Source organism: Anolis carolinensis, chromosome 3 (genome assembly GCF_035594765.1).
Source record: "Anolis carolinensis isolate JA03-04 chromosome 3, rAnoCar3.1.pri, whole genome shotgun sequence".
NCBI classification, from domain to species: domain Eukaryota; kingdom Metazoa; phylum Chordata; class Lepidosauria; order Squamata; family Dactyloidae; genus Anolis; species Anolis carolinensis.
Window position 1 is genome coordinate 25,732,458 of NC_085843.1, and position 20,108 is coordinate 25,752,565.

The 20,108-nt window shown below is 39.2% G+C and overlaps 1 protein-coding gene across 4 annotated transcripts in view; it reads right to left on the reverse strand.

The window, feature by feature from the left end:
• Nucleotides 1-20,108, reverse strand: part of alkbh8 (alkB homolog 8, tRNA methyltransferase) — a 100,503-nt gene that overhangs the window by 18,776 nt on the left and 61,619 nt on the right. For all 4 annotated transcript variants that reach the window (XM_008108024.2, XM_003219307.4, XM_008108025.3 and 1 more), the window contains exons 8-10: nucleotides 17,468-17,574; nucleotides 13,768-13,919; nucleotides 11,407-11,663 (exon numbers count right to left, since the gene is read on the reverse strand). In XM_008108024.2, the coding sequence (XP_008106231.1) occupies nucleotides 11,407-11,663; nucleotides 13,768-13,919; nucleotides 17,468-17,574 (516 nt within the window). The remainder of the gene's footprint in view (nucleotides 1-11,406; nucleotides 11,664-13,767; nucleotides 13,920-17,467; nucleotides 17,575-20,108) is intronic.

Below are 20,108 nucleotides of genomic sequence, written 5' to 3' on the forward strand. Positions count from 1 at the left end.
CAGCATGCAGCCAAAGAGAGAGAGAGAAAGAGAAATTATTTTGCTTCACTTGTTCTGAGTCACAGCTTTTAGCATTTCTTTCACGTAGCACTTTGTTTTCCTTCACAGAGAGTCACACCACCTTGAGGAGACACAGGGTCTAAAATGGGGGTCCATCTTTCATTGGCAAAAAAGGGAGAATACCCAGCAGGCTCCATATTATTCTATCTTTTGTTGTTTGCTGTTTTCAATCCTTTGCCGCCTTTTCAGTTGCTAATAAAACAACACTTTGATTGAGAGAGTATCTGAGCAAGTCTTGTTTCTGCTATGACTAGCACAGGAACATCCGTCACTACCTTCCATTACAAGGAGCTGTCTCAAATGCATCACTGTAAGGAAAATTCAGCACTACTTTGGTTCATTTCCCATGATCTCCTTTTTAAAAGATGTGGGACTAAACTGAAATTACTCAAAAAGTGTGAACTGAGGTTTGAAATGTTGCTACAAAGCTAGTGTCAAAGCTAGGGTTATTGAGTACCTACAAAGATCCACAAGCTGGGAAGACTCCTGGCCCTTCTGATTCTTTACCTCTTCAACATTGGGCCCTGGTCCTTTGCCTTTTCTTCAAAGGAATGCGAGAGGAGCAATAATGTATAGTACTTTATATTGCGGGACTGGACAACTGTGCATGGAGCAGGAATCCTTTTTTTCTTCCTTGTGGCCAACTGGGGAATCACACCAACATATCTTGGCACACTCAGAACTATGCAGTGTAACTTCCTCTTGCAATTTTGACAATTTGGAGTTTGTTTGTTTGTTTTTGTTTTGTTTGGTTTTTTGTTGTTGTTGTTTTGCTTTTTGTGTGTGTTTTTGGGAGGCTTAGTGGGCTTTGGAGAGTTAAGGAACACGAAACACTGCACTGTTAGATGGCTTTGGCTGATTTGGGGGCAAAACCTTGCCCTTGAACATCAGTTAGTTCTAGTTTTTTTAATGGGGGACTTCGCGAGGCATGAGTTTTCTTAATGTAAATGATGGAAAAGATGCAAAAGGTGGGACACAGCAGGGAAGCATTCTAGTCCTATCAGTTATGGGATTCAAGATTCCTTCAAAGCAAATATAGAATTGAACCCCAACATTAATTCTATTCAGACTATTTCCTGCTGACCATCATGCTGACTTGGTTGGGTGCACCTGTTTCCAGGCCAAAGGCAATGGAAGATAGATTCCCAAAAGTTATACAATATAGCGAAGAAACAAACTAAGAAAATCAACGTCTGCCAAGCATTATCCATTTCCTCTCCTCCACCCCATAAGTTATGAAAATTGTACCAACAGGTCAGCAACAAAGGAAAACTCATTCTCCCAATCCATTCTCAGCCTTTGTATCTTTTCTCAGCCCCAAAACTAATGCAAAAAAAAGTATCAAATGAAATCACGAATGAAAATGGACTCTTTCTCCACACTGGAGCGATGTTAACATTTGGCATAATGGAAACAAGACCTCCAAACCCCAAAGGTCCAATTCACTACAGTGGGCTAATTCAATCCTGCTTGCAATTAAAAGCATGGCAGCAGCCATAGTTCAGACAATTTATCCTCAATTTGTGGTGTTCACCTTCAAGTTGTTTCTGACTTAACGGCGATCCTAGGGCAACCCTAACACGGGCTTTTGTGGGTCTGAGAGTGTGTGACTTGTCCGCAGTCACCCAGTAGGTTTATATGGAAAAGCGGGATTTTGAATCCTGGTCTCCAGAGACATAGTCTAATATCCAAATCACTATGCCACACCCCCAATTGTCTCTTTTCAGTAGTTTACTTGATCTTAGCATTCATGTTTATCATCTTTCAAATTGCTGTAAGAAAAATTGTGAGTTATAGTAGAGATAATACTGTTGCTAAGTTATCTTCAGTAGTTAGCAATAGTTTCTCTCTGCTATAACGCACATTCTGTAGCATTTTGAAAGGTGAAAAACATAAATGCTAAATGCTCTCTAATATTTGCCACAAACAGGGAAGCCGCCTCAGACATTAGTACCCATATTACTCAGATGCTAGCTATGTGACACAGGGCCCATTTAAATTATTGGTTTAATTTTCATGTTGGCAATGATGCTGTTTTAATAAAAAAATAGCACCTATTATGGATTCCAAGATCTGAGACAGAATGTGCAGTTACTATTTGCCCAGTGTCAGATAAATGAGTCTGCCACAGATAAGCCACCTATTGATACGCTAGTAGTAACAATGGACACATAGTGTTTTTCCCTAATCCCTCATTTTTCCTGTCTACTTAACTAAGATGTTCTTTTAGTAAAGTGGGAAGAGAGTGTACTGTGTAGGAGACAACAGTATTACTTCAGGCAAAGTCATTCTGAGCAACGGTTGAAGAGACCTTTGCTGAACCTGTCATCAGAGATGCATTGCCTGGTACTCCAGCTCAGTTTTTAATGGTCAAACTGCCTACTTTGTACATAGCCGACCACAAATTAAATCTGTAGTTGTATGTAACACTTTTCCTCTTTTTTAAAAAAATAAACCAGCTTCCAAGGGGGCAAATGTCAATTTGCAAACAGAAAGAACTTTGTCCTTTTATACCTTGTCATTTAGCTCCCAGAAGTTCCTTTTTACCCAAGAAGGATGATTATAAACATGAACAGACATTTATGTAACAAGCCACATTTAAAGACACCCCTCCTTATCTGCAAGAAAAGGGGCAGTACTACAATAAACAGAGCCCTCCACATTTGCCTGGGTTAGAAGTCCAGGGCCCCCATGAAAGCCAAAAAAAAATGTTAATTTAAAATTTACTATTTTTCTACTTGAGGAAACATTTCTCAAGGAATACCTAGGTTCTCCATCATGACTCTGTGGCCAACTTCCAGTAAGTCGATACCAGACAAGATTAAAGAAGTGGTCTGCAAACACTTAGAAATGTATGCGGTCATCGCTAATAGGCAACACGGATTTATCAAAAACAAGTCATGCCAGACTAATCTGATCTCTCTTTTTTTTTTATAGAGTTACGAGCTGGGTAGATGTGGGGAACACCATGGATGTAGCGTATCTGGATTCTAGTAAGGCCTTCGACAAGGTCCCCCATGACCTTCTGGCAAACAAACCAGTCAAATGTGGGCTAGGCAAAACTACAGTTAGGTGGATCTGTAATTGGTTAAGCAAAGAGTGCTCACCAATGCGTCTTCTTCATCCTGGAAAGAAGGGATGAGTGGAGTGCCGCAGGGTTCCGCCCTGGGCCCAGTTCTGTTCAACATCTTTATTAATGACTTAGATCAGGGGTCCCCAAACTTTTTAATCCGAGGGCCGGTCCACAATCTTTCAGACTGTTGAGGGGCCGAATTATCATTTGGAAAAAAGTACAAACAAATTCCTATGCACACTGCACATGTCTTATTTGTAGTGCAAAACAACAACAAGAACAATGAAAGAACAATACAATATTTAAAAATAAAAACAATTTTAACCCAACATACATTTATCAGGATTTCAATGGGAAGTGTGCTCCTGCTTCTGGCCAATGAGATAGTCAAGTTAATTAGGATTGTTGTTGTTGTTGTGTGCCTTCAAGTCATTTCAGACTTTGGGCGAGCCTAAGTTTAAAATTTATTTATTATTATGTATTTAGTCAAGTTAATTAGGATTGTTGTTGTTGTTGTTGTTGTTGTTGTTGTTGTTGTTGTTGTGTGCCTTCAAGTCATTTCAGACTTTGGGCGAGCCTAAGTTTAAAATTTATTTATTATTATGTATTTAGTCAAGTTAATTAGGATTGTTGTTGTTGTTGTTGTTGTTGTTGTTGTGTGCCTTCAAGTCATTTCAGACTTTGGGCGAGCCTAAGTTTAAAATTTATTTATTATTATGTATTTAGTCAAGTTAATTAGGATTGTTGTCGTTGTTGTTGTTGTTGTTGTTGTTGTGTGCCTTCAAGTCATTTCAGACTTTGGGCGAGCCTAAGTTTAAAATTTATTTATTTATTATGTATTTAGTCAAGTTAATTAGGATTGTTGTCGTTGTTGTTGTTGTGTGCCTTCAAGTCATTTCAGACTTTGGGCGAGCCTAAGTTTAAAATTTATTTATTATTATGTATTTAGTCAAGTTAATTAGGATTGTTGTCGTTGTTGTTGTTGTTGTTGTGTGCCTTCAAGTCATTTCAGACTTTGGGCGAGCCTAACTCTAAAATGTATTTATTTATTATTTATTTACTACATTTATTTACTACATTTGTATCACATCCTTCTCACCCCAAAGGGGACTCAGTGGCTTACAAATTATATGTACATACAATATGTTATATTATTAGCATAGCACACTATTAGTATTATATATTACTATATTGAACTATACCACTATACTCTAATATTATTAGTAATATTATATGTAATATAGAATATATAATTAATATTATTATATGGTATTATTATTAGTATTATATTGTATTACATTATAATATTGTCAATATTATATGTATATACAATATATTATATTATAAAACTGAGGGCGGGGGCCAGGTAAATGACCTCGGAGGGCCGCATCCGGCCCCCGGGCCTTAGTTTGGGGACCCCTGACTTAGATGAAGGGCTAGAAGACACAATCATCAAGTTTGCAGATGACATCAAATTGGGAGCGATAGCTAATACTCCAGGAGACAGGAGCAGAATTCAAAATGATTTTAACAGATTAGAGAGATGGGCTGAAACTAACAAAATGAAGTTCAACAAGGACAAATGCAAGATACTTCACTTTGGCAGAAAAAATGAAATGTAAAGATACAAAATGGGGGATGCCTAGCTCGACAGCAGTACATGTGAAAAAGATCTTGGAGTCCTCGTGGACAACAAGTTAAACATGAGCCAACAATGCAATGTGGTGGCAAAAAAAGGCAATGGGATTTTGGCCTGCATAAATAGGGGTATAGTGTCTAGATCCAGGGAAGTCATGCTACCCCTCTATTCTGCATTGGTCACACCACATCTGGAACCACACTGCATCCAGTTTTTGGTATCACAAATGAAGGGAGATGTTGACAAGCTGGAATGGGTCCAGAAGAGCGCAACTAAAATGATCAAGGGTCTGGAGAACAAGCCCTATGAGGAGCAACTTAAAGAACTGGGCATGTTTAGCCTGCAGAAGAGAAGGCTAAGAGGAGACATGATGAGGGCCATGTATAAATATGTGAGGGGAAGTCATAGGGAGGAGGGAGGTGCCCTGGACACTAGGATATGGAACAATGGCTTTAAACTACATACAGGAAAGGAGATTCCACCTGAACATTAGGAGAATTTCCTCACTGCGAGAGCTGTTCAATAGTGGAACTCTCTGCCCCGGAGTGTACTGGAGGCTTATTTTTTGGAGGCTTTTAAGTAGCAGCTGGATGGCCATCTGTCGGGGTGCTTTGAATGTGATTTTCCTGCTTCTTGGCAGAGGGTTGGACTGGATGGCCCATGAGATCTCTTCCAGCTCTATGATTCTATTATTCTAATGAGATGCTCTCTCTCAAGATCTCTAGGTACTTCAAGTATATGACTCTATGCTCAGCTTCTGGCACTGGAGATAACATTTCAGTCAAATCCGTGAATAATTAAATCTGCAAAAGTAGAGGGCCGACTGCATAATGAAAAAAGCCACTGCTAATAAGATAATCAATATCCCATTCAAAAATACTGAACAATAGCTATTATCATTTCAAAACAGAGATAGAAAGAATATTTTTGTAAAAGATGGAAGAAGAAAAAGCAGCTATCCCCAAGACCTCCACTCCTTTAGTAAGTGCTGGAAACTGCTTTTAGTTGTTTTAAGACACAAAAATGTAGTAGCAAGAGTATCTAAACATGAGCCCTATAAAATTACAATTAGTGGACAAAGACATCTGGCCAATGAATGAAAAAATTCAAAGTGATTTTTTGGTATTTTTACAATGTTTTTAGGTAGCCCTTCCACCATAGTTTCCACTGCAATCTGAAATGTCACAGTTGTGATTCCCATTGCTTCATCTTGCATAACTTTCACAACAGCTCCACTTAAAGACATCTAGAAAGGAAGGATAATTTGCCCAAAAGTGCAGGCTGCTCATCAAAACCAGTTGGGAAAGAATTGTTCCATATTCACTGCTGCTGTTCTACTTCTTCTTTCTCCACTGCAGGCAATCAATGGCTTTTCAGCACAAATAATCTCACCCTACCTCATTCTCCTCTATATAAAGAGTCTACACATTGTAAAAATGTTCAAGTCTTTCAAAGCAAAAGGTTTATTGTTATTATCATTATCATTGGCAGAAGCATTTATCTCTGTTCTTTCTATTCACTTATAAAGTTTAAGTTGCTATTAAAAACCTTGTCTGGAAAAATAATGCATCTGCTTCTAGTAATTTATTTTCAACCAGAAGGATTCCGCTGATTTAGATGCAGACGTGTTTATGTTTAAATGCTGTAGCTTGAAAATAATGATTAGTTCACTGGGGATATTAACTACATTGTAGACTCCAGTGCCTGAATTATAGTATGCGGGAGACAGAAATCTGAAAATCGTAATGCTGTAATGAGGGACATTAAAAATGTCTCCACTTTTTTCGTACTCCATCCTCAAGAAGGCATTGCAATCTGAGTGAGATTACAAGTAATTGCACAGGTTCTTCTTTGGGGTGGTTTTCAGATAATATTATTGTTTTTCAGATAATATTAACTGTTGTTTTCATGTCATGCTATATTCAAGAACAACCAGCTCTAGTTGCTGAAAAGACAGATTATACGTACCAAGCAGCTACAGGCCAGTTTAGTGGGGAGTTACAATGGCAGAGAATCTCCCAGCACCATATGTAATGTTTGTTAGTATTGCATAGAAGAAAGCAATGGTAAACCACTGCATAGGAAAGGGCATAGGAAAATTACCCCTATGGCATTTTACTTTGAAAAACTTTTATGATTTGATTTCATATTCCCCTTAATGCAAGATGTGATGCTGTATTCCTTTTAACTTAGGAAAGACAACTAATGTTTCCAGATCTTGATACATTAGCTAGGTCTTTTCTACAAAATGGTTTTTCTGCTGAGATCTCTAAAGGCATCTTCCGACACAACCTAGGTATAATCCATACTAGGTATGGGCAAACTTTGGCCCTCCAGGTGTTTTGGACTTCAACTTCCACAATTCCTAACAGCTGTATTCTCTATAGGATATTCTTTTACAAAATGATTATTAAAATATACATTAATTTTGACTCAATCATACCATAAATATCCATGCCATCCAAACCTCTGGTGATTCCCTTCCAACTCGAATGGTCTTTTATTTCTCAACATCACCCATTCTTTCATCCAAACCAAACAATAGGCTGCCAAATACAGTTTCAAATCAGCTAAACTAAGTAGTGCTATATCTGATGATGGAACTAGACACAAACTGAAAGGATATTCCACTGCTGACATGCACAGAGGTGAAAGAAAAATCCAAAGCTGCAAAAGAAAAAAATGGAATGTGGAAGCATGGAACTGAACAGTGAAGAAATCCACTTGGAAGAAAATCAACTCATTTGAAATATGGTGCTGTAAAAGAATTCTACAGATATGATGGACTGCTAAACTTTTTTAAACTATGAAGATGTTTTAATCGTTTTTAACTGAGAATTTTTAAATACGGTTTATATTTAATCCTGTTTTAATGTATGCATATTGGAATATTTTAAATTGTATGCTAATGCCTTTATGTTAAGCCACTTTGAGTCCCCTTCGGAAGAGATAAAGCAGGGTATAAATAAATAAATAAATAAAATTAAAAAAGCAAGCCTCAATTCTTATTAGAAGTGAAGGTACCCTAACCGAACTAAAGATGTCATACTTTGGACATACCATGAGACAACATGTCTCATTGGAAAATACAATAATTCTGGGTGAAGCAAAGGCAAAAGAAAGCCACAGTATAGGTGGACTAAATCAGGGTCATGAGTCTGTGAGGCTTGAGTAGTGCAGTTGATGGCCAGGGCTTTTGGAGGGCTCTCATTCAGAGTGTTATAAGTCAAATATGACCTGACAATAGATAACAATGACAATACTAGCCCTGCAAAAGAACACTTGATAGAATACCCTGCCTTTGGAGCTGTTCAACCTAAAAAGATGCACTTGTTGAATAGCTAATTTAGATTACAGACATGGCAGAGGCAGCACAATGGTGTTCCCTCGAAATTATGTCAGTTGATCAAACTTTGAACCTTTGGTTTCAGTGTGGGGGGACTGTTTGACACTAGTTCTATGTATATTTATCAGTGAATATATTCCACTCTTTTTAATGGAGAATATGCCATAAATCGACCACTGAATCATAAAAACACACACACACACACACACATGTATAGGACTGCAACCTAAACTATCATATGGTTTCACCAACAAAGAAGAAAAACTTCAGAGCTCAGAAAACTTACTTTTTAAAAAATAACTTCTCCTAGCTACTGACGGGCTTTCAGGGAGTTATAATCCAAAAAATAAAGTTGCCAAGCATCCTATATTTACTATTAATCAAACAAAAAATAGAAATGCCAGAAGCTATCTTGCAAATTTCTCCACTGCAAAATAACAACTCTGAGACAGATGAAAAGAAATGGATAAGAAGAGAACAAACAGAACTTGCCTCACTGGTCCCTACAAACCAGAGTCAGCTCCTGTTCCTATCGAAGTTATTCAAGAAATACCTGAAGAAAACTACTTCCTGCAAAAGGAAATGGCATAATCTTCAGAATTGCTCTCTTCCTCCTGAATGTAGGGTTGTGTCTTTGATGACTAGCACTAGGAAGTTTCCAATGGGAAACTCAGGGCTTTTCCTTTCAAATAGTGCAAAAACTGTAAATAGACACAGTATTGCTCTGATAACATTTACTAAGAGAAGTCTGTTGCTGTAAAATTGGATTTTTTCCCTTTGACCACAGATACATGTGCTAAGGGCTTACAGTTTCTAAGTATACCAGAAAAGACCACAATAAGAAACAAAAGGACAAGTTTGTGAATGGAGATCCTGTTGTTTACATGGGATAACCTTGTACCATTGTGAATATTGTTTCCAGAGCTAAGTGAAAGAATGGCACACAGAGCCTTTTCTATTCACGGTATATTTAATTCTCTGCTCATGATTTTAGTACACATTCTCTAGGGCACAGAAATGTGTTTAGCGGCATTGACTTACCAAAAGGACTCACCATTCTTGAGTTGTTTGAACTATACAGTAGTAAACAATCGTGACCCTTAGGGCATGATCTGGAGGACAGAACGGACTCTGAAAATATCAAAGTTGCCTACCTTTGCAGTAGATATTTATTTTACTTCTTTCTCACCAAGTTGGCACTTTAAACCACAACTATAAAAAGTGGTCTAAAGTTGAAATAGCTTTCCTGGGGCTTTAATCTTCAAGCACTGTCTGAAAAATGTCACTTCACTGTTAGTACTATCATCTTTTCCTTGACTTTTCCAGAGATGATTACCTACAGTGTTCTCTAGGCCGGTAGCATTATGGGTAATAAATCCAGCATGAATCCCAGCACAGTCAAGCAAATTGGCTAGGTTTGTAATGGGCAGATTCATTCTGGTAAAATGCAGGGTAGCAATTTTAAGACGCACTCAAGAAGGAGAGTTTGAAAGCTATTAGAAATCTGCAAGCTGGAATGAGTTAGCATGATAGAAAGGAATCCTTTGCGAGAGGCACAGTCTCTCCAACGAAGTTCAAAGACCAGGCATTAACTATTGTTTCCTGATTTAGATGTCATGACAAAATATGTCGGGTGCCACAGTGAAAGTGAAGCTGGCAAGGGGAGCACATGTATAACACCACTGAAAGGTGGCTGAGAAGAGAAGGCTGAGAGGAGACATGATCACCATGTACAAATATGTGAGGGGAAGTCATAGGGAGGAGGGAGCAAGCTTGTTTTCTGCTGCCCTGCAGACTAGGACACGGAACAATGGCTTCAAACTACAGGAAAGGAGATTCCACCTGAACATCAGGAAGAACTTCCTCACTGTGAGAGCTGTTCGACAGTGGAACTCTCTCCCTGGGGCCGTGGTGGAGGCTCCTTCCTTGGAGGCTTTTAAGCAGAGGCTGGATGGCCATCTGTCGGGGGTGCTTTGAATGTGATTTCCTGCTTCTTAGCAGGGGGTTGGACTAGATGGCCCATGTGGTCTCTTCCAACTCTACTATTCTATGATTCTATGATTCTATGAAAGCTGACCGGTACAACCTGAGGATCACAACCAGACACAGTGAAGACATCTGCCCTTGCGCTTTGCTACTCTACTGCTGAGTACGCATGCCCAATGTGGAACACATCTCACCACATTAAAACAGTGGATGTGGCTCTTAATGAGACATGCCACATTATCATAGGATGTCTACACCCTACACCTCTGAATAAATTATACTGTTTAGCCGGTATTGCACCACCTGAAATCTGACGGGAAGTAGCAGCCAGCAATGAAAGGACCAAGGCAGTGACATCTCCCACCCATCCCCTGTTTGGATATGAGCCAGCACGCCAACGCCTTAAATCAAGAAATAGTTTTCTAAGATCTACAGAGATAATCGCAGGAACACGTCAGCAAGCGAGAGTTCAAAAGTGGCAGGCTAAAACCTGGAACCTCAACCCATGGCTGATACCGAATGAGAGACTCCCTCCTGGGCTCACAGAACACTGGGTAACTTGGAAGGTGCTGAACAGACTGTGCTCTGGCACCACGAGATGCAGAGCCAACTTTAAGAAATGGGGCTACAAAGTGGAGTCCATGACATGCAAGTGTGGAGAAGAGCAAACCATAGACCACCTATTACAATGCAGCCTGAGCCCTGCTACATGCACAATGGAGGACCTTCTTATAGCAACACCAGAGGCACTCCAAGAGGCCAGCTACTGGTCAAAGGACATTTAGTAAAATGCCAAGTTTTAAACTTTTTTTTGTTTTCAAATACATTACAACTGTACCCTCAGTTCGCTTCTAACATGATAAATAAATAAACAGCAAAAATACCAGGAACAACCTTGTCCTTATATTACACAGCTGGCACCATGAATAGGTACTATGTACTGGATACCTACTAAGAGCCACAGCCCAGTGGAAGTCCACTAACAAGTTACTTTGGCCCTCCTTTGCATCAGTGCTACACATTGCTTGTTCACTGACCCCCCATTCTGAACCAGACAAAAGTAATGGTGAGGAAAAAAATGCTTAACTTATTTGCTTTCTGGTTTACTGCTGACCAGTTAATCAGAGGATCACAAAGATGTGGAAGAGCAACAGCAGCTGGTGATAAATGAAGTAAATGTATTAAGGAAGGGAGTTCATTGGAAGTATCTTATGCATAGATCAGTAAACACGAGGAGTCGGTGCCACCGTCCACAAATTATATCCTTCAAAACAAGGAAAAATGCAAATAACAATGCCTTACCACATACATGTCCTTGCTGACTCCTAAATACTTTCCATTCCCACAGCCAACATCAGCCACAATTGCCCCACGTGGTAAAGCTCTAAGAAATTCTACTACTCGTGGCCACGGACTGTGCCTGGTGCTGCTGAAATGCTGGGCGATCTGTTCATACACGTCATGAACATACTCTTTCTCCAGCTTTGAGGCTTCACTTTCACTGTCAGGGAATGAAGGTGCTGTGACTTTGCACTGGCTGTCACACACAGAAGGATAAGCTGGAGAGAAAAGAGAAAAAGATAAGTTATTTATTTTTAAAAGAAATGTTGTACTTTTTATTGTTATTGTTGTGTGTCATCGTTTCTGACTTATATCCTACAGTGACCCTATCATAGGGTTTTCTTGACAAGATTTGTTCCCTGAAGGTTTTCCTTTGCCTTCCTCTGACACTGGACAGTTTGACCTGCCCAAGGTCACCCAGAAGATTTCCATGCCCAAAGGTGATTCAAACCCCTGTTTCCAGAATAATCATCCAATACTCTGGTTATTTATTTACAACATTTCTATCCCGCCCTTCTCACCTCGAAGGGGACTCAGGGTGGCTTACATGGGCTTATTTCATGCTTGAAAATTATTTCATGCTTACTCTCTCCTGTTTGATTAAATGTATTTAATGGCGAAGACACTGAAAATTGAATTGCCACTCTTGTACTTTCATTTAAAAATGCAAATCTAACTAGTTCAAACAACAACAACAACAACTTTATTCTTGTACCCTGCCTCCATCTCCCCGAAGGGACTCACGGCGGCTCACATGGGAACGAGCCCAGCAACGACATAGGTTAAAATACAATCCATGAATTAAAAGCAATATAACAATACAAATATAAAACAATATAAACACGTAAGTTACTTTAAAACCTGAACATAAAATGCTACATATACAGAGGGTGACTTGTACAAAACTCTGAGTAAGGTTCGTGGATAGAATAGGGGTGATCAGGGAAAGGACGGAGGAATGGTCTCGATTAAAACACCAAAAACCTATAAGGTGAGGAGCAGTGATAAAGTGCAGTAAAAATTTGTAAACAAGCTGCGTATCTGGTGGGACTATTCACTCAAAAACGCACCGGAACATCCATGTTTTTAGATCCTTACGGAAAGTAGACAACAAAAGTGTCAGTCTGATCTCCCTGGGGAGAGAGTTCCAGAGTCGAGGGGCCACCACCGAGAAGGCCCTCTCCCTCGTCCCCACCAACCGTGCTTGAGACGGAGGTGGAAACAAGAGAACGACCTCCCCGGAAGATATTAGTAGTGTGGGTTTGTATAGGAGGAGGCGATCGCGAAGATAAGCAGGTCCTAAACCATTTAGGGCTTTAATGGAAACAGCTCCTTTGTCTATTATCAAAGAAGCGATCTTCCTTTTAAACGACATTTGACAAATATCCATCAGTTAAAATGGGATAATGTAAGAATTAGATGGGCAACTTCCCAAGGCTGGATGGCCGCAGAAGATCCCTCAGAAACCAACAAAGGCTGCAGCGCTACCAAGTTTGATCGCTCGGCTAAAGTTGCTTCCCTAATTTAACAATATGTCCTCCTGTAACACAGATGCCTGACAGTGTACAGGACGAAGTGTCTCTTCCTCTTCTGGAAGGCAAAAATGCTTTGGTTTTGGCACTGTAGGTAGTGATGGTAGCAGCATCTACATTAACAAGGGTATTACTATTATTGTTGACAAAGACAATTATTATTATTAGTATCCCACTTTATCTCTTAGACTCTCTAAAAAAGATATTCAAAGCTATCAGAGAGAGAAAGGGGTGACATGTCTGTGTGATGTCTGACCACCCTTTCAATAAGAGAATCAGGGTGCTATTGTGGACAGATTACTGTTCAATTTATATTCCACTGTTGGAACATTCTTCCACTAATCTTCTGACTTCAGTTTACTCATCTATATAGTGAGTATCTTTACTTACACAGCCCAACAACAACAAAATTATTAGTTTTTAGTTTTTAAGACCTGTTCCTGGGATTATTTGGGGCACTGATACAGAAAAAGCATTGGTTAGACCCAATCCATTCTAATTTCTTAGATATGGTTACCATGATTCCTATGGGAAAGAGAGGGCAACATATGGCATATGTTCTGTATCTCAAAAACCAGAGTTGATAGGGGAAAACAAGTGCAATTTCTGAAATCAGCATGTCAGATATATCCAGAAACAGGTCTAACATTTGAGGTACCAAAATGTGTGTTGGCCAGTGTTATTTTTCTTCCTCACAGTATAAAATTAGTTCATTAATGACAAGCACAGTGCCCCTCCTTGTGATCCCATCAAAACATGTATAGGGTCTTGCCTAAGAACCAAAACTTACAGCACTTGCAAGGTCCTCTCCTCACTTTCCTGAAGGTGAAAGATGTCCTCGTCCCTCTTTTGTTTAAAGTTAAATCTCCAATGTCAGCAGTGACTGTTCCAAGTTTCTGCTCTTGAGACGCCTGAACAATGTCAAATTTCCTAGGTGTGATGCTTTAAAATAGAACGTAAGTCAATGATGAGATTGATGTCTTTTCTTTTCTTTTTGCTTTCAATGTTTTGATGTTATTTTCTTCAAATATATCATCTATACTTTAAAAAATGTTTCTTCAAAATCCACAAAATGCTGAGTCAAGTGTCTAAATATCTATGATGAACAGGAACACTCAAGAGTCTTGGTGCTTTATTCGCCACATCCTATTATTTGCATCTTTTATAGAACAATTCATGCTAATAAGAAACCTAGCCTGTAAGTGTAATCAGGATTGTAATCAGGATTGTAGTCAACACAGAATAACTGAAAAATAAGATAGAAGTGTCAGGACTGGTTGCCTGGAATACTAAAAGGGGCCCTCCAATCTGCAATATTTTATTGCAAGCCACCTCCTGGTAAGAAACCAGAAGTGCCTGCTAAAGTTGAGGCTGTCTTCCACTATTTAATTGAGCTGCCAAGTGTCTAAGTCTCCTGGGAACAAATTCCTTGTCTGCATCCTCTGCTCTCTGTTAAACAGATTCCCCTTGAAATAGATATATATGCTGCTAGGAGGCAGAAATATTTTTATTACTATGCAAGTTGCAAGTTTACTTTGGCTGCTAGAAAATTAAAATCCAGACACCAAACAAGACAGAATTAATTGGGTAAATAGAACCATCTCTTCCCTTCTGATGTTTTTTGTACCCATGTCTTTTTTTTTTTGCAGAATTTGGTGTTTTTTGCAGCAAAACCTTATTATAAAACTCACTTCTAGCCATTTTAGTTCTGCTACATATAACTGTTTGATTAATATAAATGGCATATTGTTTGTATTTGGTAATTTGCTTTTTAAAATGTATTCTGTATTTTGTTTTTATGTACTAAATTGATTCATAAAAGATAAAGGTTTCCCCCGATGTTAAGTCCAGTCATGGGGTTGGTGCTCATCTCCATTTCTAAGCCAAAGAAATTTCTAAGCCAAAGAGTCGGCGTTGTCCGTAGACACCTCCAAGGTCATGTGGCCGGCATGACTGCATGGAGAGCTGTTACCTTCCTGCCGGAGCGGTACCTATTGATCTACTCACATTGGCATGTTTTCAAACTGCTAGGTTGGCAGGAGCTGGAGCTAACAGCGGCCGCTCCCGCCGCTCCCATAGAATCATAGAATCATAGAATCATAGAATAGTAGAGTTGGAAGAGACCTCATGGGCCATCCAGTCCAACCCCCTGCTAAGAACCTGGGACCTTTTGGTCTGCAAGTTCGGCAGCTTAGTGTTTTAACACACTTTGCCACCGGGGCTCCTAAATTGATTCATAGATATAAACAATAATAATGTTACAGTTATATTTTGGGTTAACAACTTATTGAGCACTTTGCTGTTTTGATGAGAGAAGTAGCATGCAAAACATCTTTAAAAAAAAAAGGGTCAAGAAGCAATGGCCAGGAGCTACTACTTGTCTAACTTGATAATACAAGCAGCAAGATTCTTGAGCTCTTTCACACTACACAGTTGTATCATTATGATTCCACTTTAATTGCCAAGGTAGTATCCTACAGAATCCTGGTATCTGTAATTTTGAGGAAAGGAATTATAATTCTCAGCTAGAGAACTTTACTGGCTCATCAAACTACAAACCTCGGGATTCCAATTAATGCAACCAGGGCAGTTCAAGTAAAATATAGTGCTAAAACTGTATAGTGTGAAAGGACAACAAGAAAGAGGAATATGTTGCCTTCCTAATGGTTCTGTGCACTGTAAACAGTACCATTTCTGTGGTCATGGGAATCACAAATTCTCTTGGAAAGCATTACTAATTTATTTCAGCTGGAATTCTGCTGGTCAGTCCCAACTGGTATAAAATTGTGCAATAAATTGCTCAATGGTAAATCAAAATCATATTGTTATTGTTATTGCCAAATGTCTTCAACACATGTTTTGATTGCTTGATGGTTTCCATAGGTGTTTGAAGGTCTGAATCCTGGTCTCCTGGGGTCCTAGTTCAACATTCAATTCCCCGCACTACAATAACTCTGACTCAACATATAGGAATAACCAAATGATTCTATGGATCTATCTAGTTAGGCTAACACTAGGATTTAGGCCAATGTATACAGTTCTTGCATTATCCCAGGCATAGACAAACTTCGGTCCTCCAAGTGTTTGAATGTCAACTCCCACAGCCTGTAGGCTGTTAGGAATTGCAGGAGTTGAAGTCCAAAACACCTGGAGGGTCAAAGCTTACTAATGCCTGCAATATCCTCTTTTGTTCTGAAAAACTAGTCCAAGTTTCCTCCACAAAGAGAAAACCCAATGAGGGGGTGCAGTCATGGCCCTCTCCACTAATCTATTTGTAGTCTTCTTCAAATAAAAAAATCCATATCACATAGGATGCACTTGACTTTTTTGGAAGTCTAACAGCAGCTCAGGAAGCTTTCTAGAAGAAATTACACTATATGTTCCAGAGTGCTCTACAGCTTAATCTCTCAAATGCTTTTAGCACTAATTGCACTTAGCACTTAATGTAATACTTCAGCTTCTATCCATTCAGTGCCTTCAGCATCTCCCTAACTCTCCAGGTCCATAAAATCACAAGAGAGACAGTAAGAACAAATGAGTGCAACAGAAAGGATTGGTGTTTAGAGAAGTTGCTTATTTGAGAACACAACTCCCACAATCCTCGAGACAACATGGATATAGCCATGCTGACTGCAGGATTTAGTTTAAAAGTAATTTCTTCAGACTTTGGTAAGAAAGCAACAAAATTTCCGCAAACATCTATCCCCTATTTGATGGGGCAATGAGAAGGAAAGACAGGTTGAATCTCTCTTCCTCAGGCAAATCTGTAGAATGCCACATTTTTCTAATGCCAAGCTTTAGCCTCAACTTGCGATTCAGCTACATTAATCCAGACTTTGTCTCTGGGAGAAAACCAGAATGGTCTCCAGTGGACTAGCTTGCACTGTAAGCCCCACAAAATTGCTGACTTCAAAGTCAGTACACGACTCTCAGCAAGACAAGCATTCAGTCTGTTATTAACTTCTACTGCTCAAAAGCTGAGTTCAGCTCTGTCAGAAAGAACTATAAAAGGGCAAAAAATACTTGTTTCCAATCTAGAGCAAAGCATAGCTAAAGCGTACCTACAGATTCACAATATATGCACTATTTCAAGCATCCTGTGAAATTTCTAAATCTTCTTATCACCTTAAGGCAAAGCCGGAGAACCCTTTTCAGCCTGGGAAACTATATTTGGAAATTGTAAAGGGTCTTGGGAACAACACTCCATCCTTAGCTGAGGTCTAAGGCACAGGGTCAAAACAGGGCGGCAAGGCTGGATGTAATTCTCAACAATATGCACATTTTTCAACCAAGCATACTTAGCACAGTTCAATTCTATGAACATCTAACCACTACAGCTGGGTGACTCTATGGTAACTTCAAGCAGAATTCATTCATTTGAATGGGGTTCACTATTATCAACAGTTTCCTGTTTCCACAGTAAGTTAAGAACATATCCTCTGTGGAAACTGAGGTCATACTGTAATTAACTTACAAATCTCAACACCTACCCATGAGTCCATAGGTAGCGAGATTCTCCAGACATCACAAGCAAACTGCGCTGAGGAAGCATAACTGCTGCTGCCTGTCCATCAGGATGCTTAAAATCCATAACAATCTGCAAAAGAAGGGCAGAATAATATGTTATTTCTTGCAGTTAATTGTATGTATTTTCAGGCTGAGTAATTCAGCATTTGTACGGTGTATGTATAAATAAAAAGCCTCCGCAGTGTGTGGTTTTACAGGGGATTCAGACAAATTTGTGGAGTATAAAGCAGTCAGTGGTTCTATCCAGAGGAAGTATATCTCTGAATAACAATTACAGGGAAATATGGACAAAAGGTTATTATTTATTTATTTACCTTTTTTCGTGTCAGGAGCAACCGGAGTTGCTTCTGGAGTGAGAGAATTGGCCGTCTGCAAGGACATTGCCCAGGGGACGCCCGGATGTTTTGATGATTTTACCATCCTTGTTGGAGGCTTCACTCATGTCCCCGCATGGAGCTGGAGCTGATAGAGGGAGCTCATCCGCGCTCTCCCCGGGTGGGATTCAAACCTGGCAGCCTTCAGGTCAGCAACCCAACCTTCAAGTCACAAGGCTTTTATCCCCTAGATATCCCACCTTTCTCAACCCCTGGGGGGAATCAAGGCAGCTTACAAACGGCACTACATAGTGCCTACACATTATTATATATGGCATCCTACACAAAACCTGATCCAATCACAGTAGGAAGCTTAAGTGTTTCATGTGATCGAGGATAGTTCTTATATTCTCCTGGAATACTACTGGACAAGGATGCACAAGTCAAATTGTCAGATTCTCTAATTTCTACCTCTCAAGTATATCCCACACTGAGAGGTTTTTTTACTCCTAGATGCAAATCCTCACACATTTTTACATATTTTCAACAATTACATATTATGTGTATATTTGAAAAATGCAGATTTTGTTTGTTAGCCAATGTAACTGTAGGTTGTTTGTGAATCCAATGTAGCTGCATAGAATCTGCATGTCTGTATGTCTATGGTCATTCTTTGTTGTTCTGTAAAAGTTCTGATATACCTTTCTCACACTGAAATTGCAATAAAAAGAACCTATGCTTTAAAGTTATTGAAAAGTTATTCATAACAAGGTGACTAGAAATGAGATTTTCCCTCATCTGCACTGACCAAATTCAGTAGGTACATGTATTCCTCACACTGAGAGGTCTAGCTTGCACTTTTCTGCAATATTCCTATAATAGATAGACTAATTTAACTGATAATTATTTTAAAACAGATTCATTTTAAGGTATATTAAGATAGTTTCTTTCCATATTCAACATTTTATATTCCAAGTTCATTCTATCATAGAATAGATATGAAAATTGTGGTAAATTATTATAAAAATGAAACTGAAAGAAATTCTTATGCATCACACTTCTTGAATGAGTCCAGACAACATAACAGCACAGCAGTGCCACCTCTTGTTTCTTCTCTGAAGTGGAAACACAACTTTTACCATTTTGGGTTGGTGAATGGTAGTCTCATTAATATCAACCATACCCTTTAAGCAAGACAAAAAAGATTATTTCAGTGGGCAAGAAATCAAGAGGAAGCTTATACCGAGCTAAATAGCAGGAATTGCAATGCTATAAATATATGAGATTGCCCAACTGCAATCTAAAGTAACACAGTTGAGAAAGAGTAGCTACCATTCTAACCAGCCTATCAGTGATCAAAGATATTCTGGAGATCCTGTAATCTTGATACATATGCATTACAGCACCATAGGATATAATAATGGAAATTAATTCCATGTTTCCAATGTTAAAGAAAACCTTATAATGTTAATTATTATGAGCAGCTGCTGATGTAGGTCAGCAAGGAAGCTTGAACCACACCTGGTGGAGTATCTCTGCTGACGAGTAAAGTTTTTTTCCACTCCTTTTCCTCTTGCTCGTGTGTCTTTTGCATTGGACCTGACTGAAATCTGCTTATGTGCAACAAGAACCACATGATCTTCACAAAGCTTACATGACACGCAATTCACCCAAACTGAGATGGCCCAACGGCTGTGCAGTTTGGGTTGTCAAGACCATGAAAGTGCCCCTCATTTTGCACTTCAGGAAACACAGAAAAAAAGAGGCTTAACTGATGGGCTATGCCAGTCTTGGTAGATAACAAACACTGCCCTCGCTTAAGGGTTGGTCCAAGCTATCTCCTGAACCAAGACAAGTGAACAAGGTGCCTGTTCCTATGATGTATTCAAAAGCAGACCATACTAGGATGTTAACCTACATAGATAATTGAACTTAGAAAAGTTATTTCTAGAGAATAGCTCTCAGAATCCCACATTTAATGGTCATACTGGCGGGGGAGTAACTTTTCCACAATCTGGATGATACAGTAACCTGTCATTAAGTGGTTCAGAAAAATCATAGAATCAAAGAGTTGGAAGGGATCATAAGGACCATCCAGCCTCTTATGCAAGTTATTGATAAAGTTATTGAATAGTAATGGGCCCAGGACAGTACTCTGTGGAACTTGTTACTTCTCTCCAGGATTAAGAGTAAGCACCCTTTGGGTTCCAACTATCAACAAATTGCCAACACATCTAATAGTACTATTGTCTAGCCCATATTTTACTGGCCTCTTCGTGAAAATTTCATG